This window comes from Propithecus coquereli, unplaced genomic scaffold (assembly GCF_000956105.1).
Source record: "Propithecus coquereli isolate 6110/MARCELLA unplaced genomic scaffold, Pcoq_1.0 Scaffold449, whole genome shotgun sequence".
NCBI lineage: Eukaryota > Metazoa > Chordata > Mammalia > Primates > Indriidae > Propithecus > Propithecus coquereli.
Window position 1 is genome coordinate 744,274 of NW_012150274.1, and position 3,332 is coordinate 747,605.

Below are 3,332 nucleotides of genomic sequence, written 5' to 3' on the forward strand. Positions count from 1 at the left end.
TCCAGGCTCTGGGGACACAGGGTGTAGTGGATCGAATAGTGTCCCCAAAACTTCACGTCCACCTAGAACCTCCAGATGGGACCGTGTTTGAAAATAAGGGTTTTGCAGAGACCGTTAGCGAAGGATCTGGAGATGGATCATCCTGGGTTCAGTGTGAGCCTGCATCCAAAGACCGGTGCCCTCACAGCACCAGGGAGATTCGGACACAGGCCCACGGTGGGGAGGTGGCCGTGTGACGACAGCGGCAGAGACTGGGGTGATGCCTCTACATGCCGAGAGGCGCCAGGACTGTGGCACCCCCAGAAGCTGGAGGGGCCTGGGGCGGACTCTCCCGAGAGTCTCCAGAGGACACCACCCTGTGCACACCTGGATTTGGACTTTTGGCCCCCAGAGCTGTGGGGGGACAGTCCCTGTTCTAAGCCACCTAGTTTGTGGGACTTTGTTGTGGCAGCCCTAAGACACTAGGGGGACTTCCCGGGAGAGGTGACGTCCCAGCTGAGGCGGAACTGGGGGGAGGGGGTCTACACGTGCAGAATTCGAGCTGCAGGGGAGGGAGAGAGGCGGCCACTCTGCAGGGCCCAGAGAACCCGGAGGAGTCGCCCTGCCCCACCTGGCGAGGGCCGAGGTGGTATCCGGAGGTGTCAGGGTGCCTCTTTGTCCCTGGGGGAGCACGCGTCTGCGGGAAGGAGGACGTCAGTGAGACGCCAAGCTGGCCGGGCTGCCCTCCATTCCCGGGTGAAGACTCCCCCCACCGTGCCTCCAAAACCTCTCCCTTAGTCTGTGTTGGGGACTGTGGGGCTGGAGGGGCTGGAGGGGCTGGAGGGGCTGGAGGGGCAGCCAGCCCTCCCCAGAAGAGAAGACCACCTGCCGCCCGCTCGCTCCCAGCTGGGACAGGGCTTGTCCAGCGCACCTGACTTGGGCAGCAGGACCATCATGTCGTCAGGGAGCCCCACGGTGGGGTAGAAGTCCCGCAAGGCCTTCAGCGCCTGGGGACTTGCGTCCTGGGTCCGGCCTGGGGCAGAGCAGGAGTCACTGTGAACCCACAGCTCACAGGGACTGTGGCAGGGGCAAGGGGGAGGGGGAGGAGTCTCCACTTCCCTGAGGGCCGACTGCAAGCCTCCAGGTGAGGTCGGGCAGGTTGTGCACTGCACGAAAGCACCTGCCTGGCTGAAGTCACGCAACTCCTAATTCACTCAAAGGCACCCTGGAGGTTGGGGTGCCCTGGCAGCTCTGGGCCATGTACTGCTGGGCCCCACTTCCCCTTAAGCATCTTTCCCAGCAGCTCACAAGGCCAGCCCCCGGCCTCACCTAGCCCTCACCACCTTGGGGGGCCCCAGGGATTAAAGTAGAGCCTCAGCCCCAGTTCAGGGACTCAGGTAGCCAGACCAAGCAGGACAGAGCAGGTCACCACTCCCAGGAGGCCAGTGTCTGGCCCTCAGGGACCCCTCCAGCCGACCCCCTTCCCGTCCAAAGCACTGTGAGGTCCAACCCCCACCCCTACGCCCAGACTCGGGAGCGAAGAGGTGGGGGCAGGGAGGATGGGGCGTGTCCAGAAGGGGAGGGACAGGACGGGAGAGGGTGGGGCCCAGGCAGAGTGCTGCCCAAACCCTGCGTGGGGTCCAGAGGGTGGGGGTGGGGCCGGCGGGGGCTCACTGTAGAGCTGCACCATGGTGCTGAGGGCCCCTTCGAGCTCCTTGTAGATGTAGACGACCGCAAAGGAGCTGTAGTCTGTGTCCGCCACGCGCACGTCCAGGTAGCCCAAGGCTGCGGAGGAGGAGACGGCGGCCGTGGAGAGCTGGACAGAGCCCAGCGCCGACCCCACCCACGCCCACCCCTGCAGGGCTGTGAGCCAGTGCGGGGAGAGGGAGGGGAGGGAGGGGAGGGCCGGCGAGGAGCTGGAGATGGCCATGGTCACCCCTGGAGAGGTGGGTCCAGGGCCCCCGAAGGTGCGTAGGGCAGGACGTACCTGGGACTCTGAAGTGCCCTGCGGAGCCCACCTTCAGGTACTCAGCATCCACCTGGGTACAGCCGTCTGCCCTGGGAGCGCATGGCCTGCGTCACTGCCAAGCCCGGCCACCCCAGCGTGTCCCCAGCCCAGCCGGCCGGCCCAGGCAGCTCACCCAGGGAACTCCATGTGGACGCTGAGGTCACCCCCCGCAGTGGCCTTGATGGCCCTGGTGGACATCAGCAGGTGGTCCTTCTTGCCCAGGAAGACTTTGCAGTCGGACACCATGGAGACCACATACCAGAGGCCTGAGAACTGTGGGCGACTCTGTGACCGGCAGGCAGGGCAGCCAGGGCAAGAGCCCTCCTTCCCCCGAGGGCCCAGAGAAACAGGGCCCTGCCGCAAGTCACACAAGGTCTCAGTGTCCATCTCCGGCCCAGGGTGGGCAGGAACTCGCCTCGGGCAGGTCACAGCCCTACTGGGAGCCTCAGTTCCCCCAACTGTGAAATGGGCCCAGTAATTACCCCACAGGCGGGGTTGCTTCAGGGTTAAACAGAGAGCAGCTCTACAGCATCTGCAGGGCAAGTGCTCCAGGAAAGGGGCCATTTCTATCATCACCGTCGCTGTCCTTTGCGGCAAGGGCTCAGCCCCACCCACCCGCGGCACAGCGCGGAGGCCCCTGGTACCTTTTCAGCATCAAAGTCGGGCTGCACTAGGACCTCAGCCTGGGCTGTGGACACCCAGAGCAGGGCCAGGACCGGGCTCAGCAGGAACGACTTCATGCCCACACTGCCCTCCAGCCCCTGGTGCCCTGAGTCCCCAAGCCCCAGTGGGCCCAGCTTTATAGCCCAGCCTGCCACCCCGGCCCACCCGCAGAGCAGGCTGGGGAGCAGGAGGCGCTATGGCTCTGGGAGCTCCAGCCCTTGTCCATTGTTGGGCACAATCGCGCGAGTGTCTCTGCCAGCTCCAGAGGTCATTTCCTGGAGGGCTCCAGACAGCCAGGCTCTCTCCTGACGCACACAGGCTGAGGATTTGTCTCCCAGACCCGCCAGGCACGTGACCAGTCGCAGGGTCCACATGCCCAGCCGCCCCGCTGAGGCTTGCCCAGGCTTCGCCGTGGCTTGCCCAGATTCACACCCCCAGTACCTCTGTCCACCCTCCAGCCTGGCTGGGGCCAGGGGCCCAGGGTACTGGGGGTGCTGCTCTGACCAGCAGGCCCCTACCTGGGATCTGGTCACCTAGCGGTCCTCCCTCCCGCTCATCCCCATCACAGCAGGGGGCTGACCACTGGCCAGACCTCTGGACAGAGCCTGTGCTAGCGCAGAGTGAGAAAGGCCTGGGCGCCCTCACCCCAGACACCCCACTGTTCCCGACACAGCCACCAGCT

At 65.2% G+C, this 3,332-nt stretch overlaps 1 protein-coding gene across 1 annotated transcript; it reads right to left on the reverse strand.

Moving 5' to 3' along the window:
• Positions 1–641: 641 nt before the first annotated feature.
• Positions 642–2,745, reverse strand: LCN15 (lipocalin 15). The gene is made up of 6 exons (XM_012654755.1): positions 2,632–2,745; positions 2,121–2,260; positions 1,967–2,037; positions 1,654–1,764; positions 911–1,012; positions 642–676 (listed from the first exon to the last, which is right to left on the reverse strand). Exons 1-6 carry the CDS (start codon positions 2,725–2,727, stop codon positions 642–644), a joined length of 555 nt encoding a protein of 184 aa, XP_012510209.1. The 5' UTR covers positions 2,728–2,745.
• Between the last annotated feature and the right edge of the window lie 587 nt (positions 2,746–3,332).

Bases quoted from the DNA above. Each gene is read 5' to 3' on its own strand.
- LCN15 (XM_012654755.1), bottom strand. From the start codon at position 2,727: ATGAAGTCGTTCCTGCTGAGCCCGGTCCTGGCCCTGCTCTGGGTGTCC. The intron at 2,038-2,120 runs GTGAGCTGCCTG...ATGCGCTCCCAG, and splicing joins GTCCACATGGAGTTCCCTGG to GGCAGACGGCTGTACCCAGG. The intron at 677-910 runs GTGCGCTGGACA...TCCTTCCCGCAG, and splicing joins GGTCCTGCTGCCCAAGTCAG to ACGCGTGCTCCCCCAGGGAC.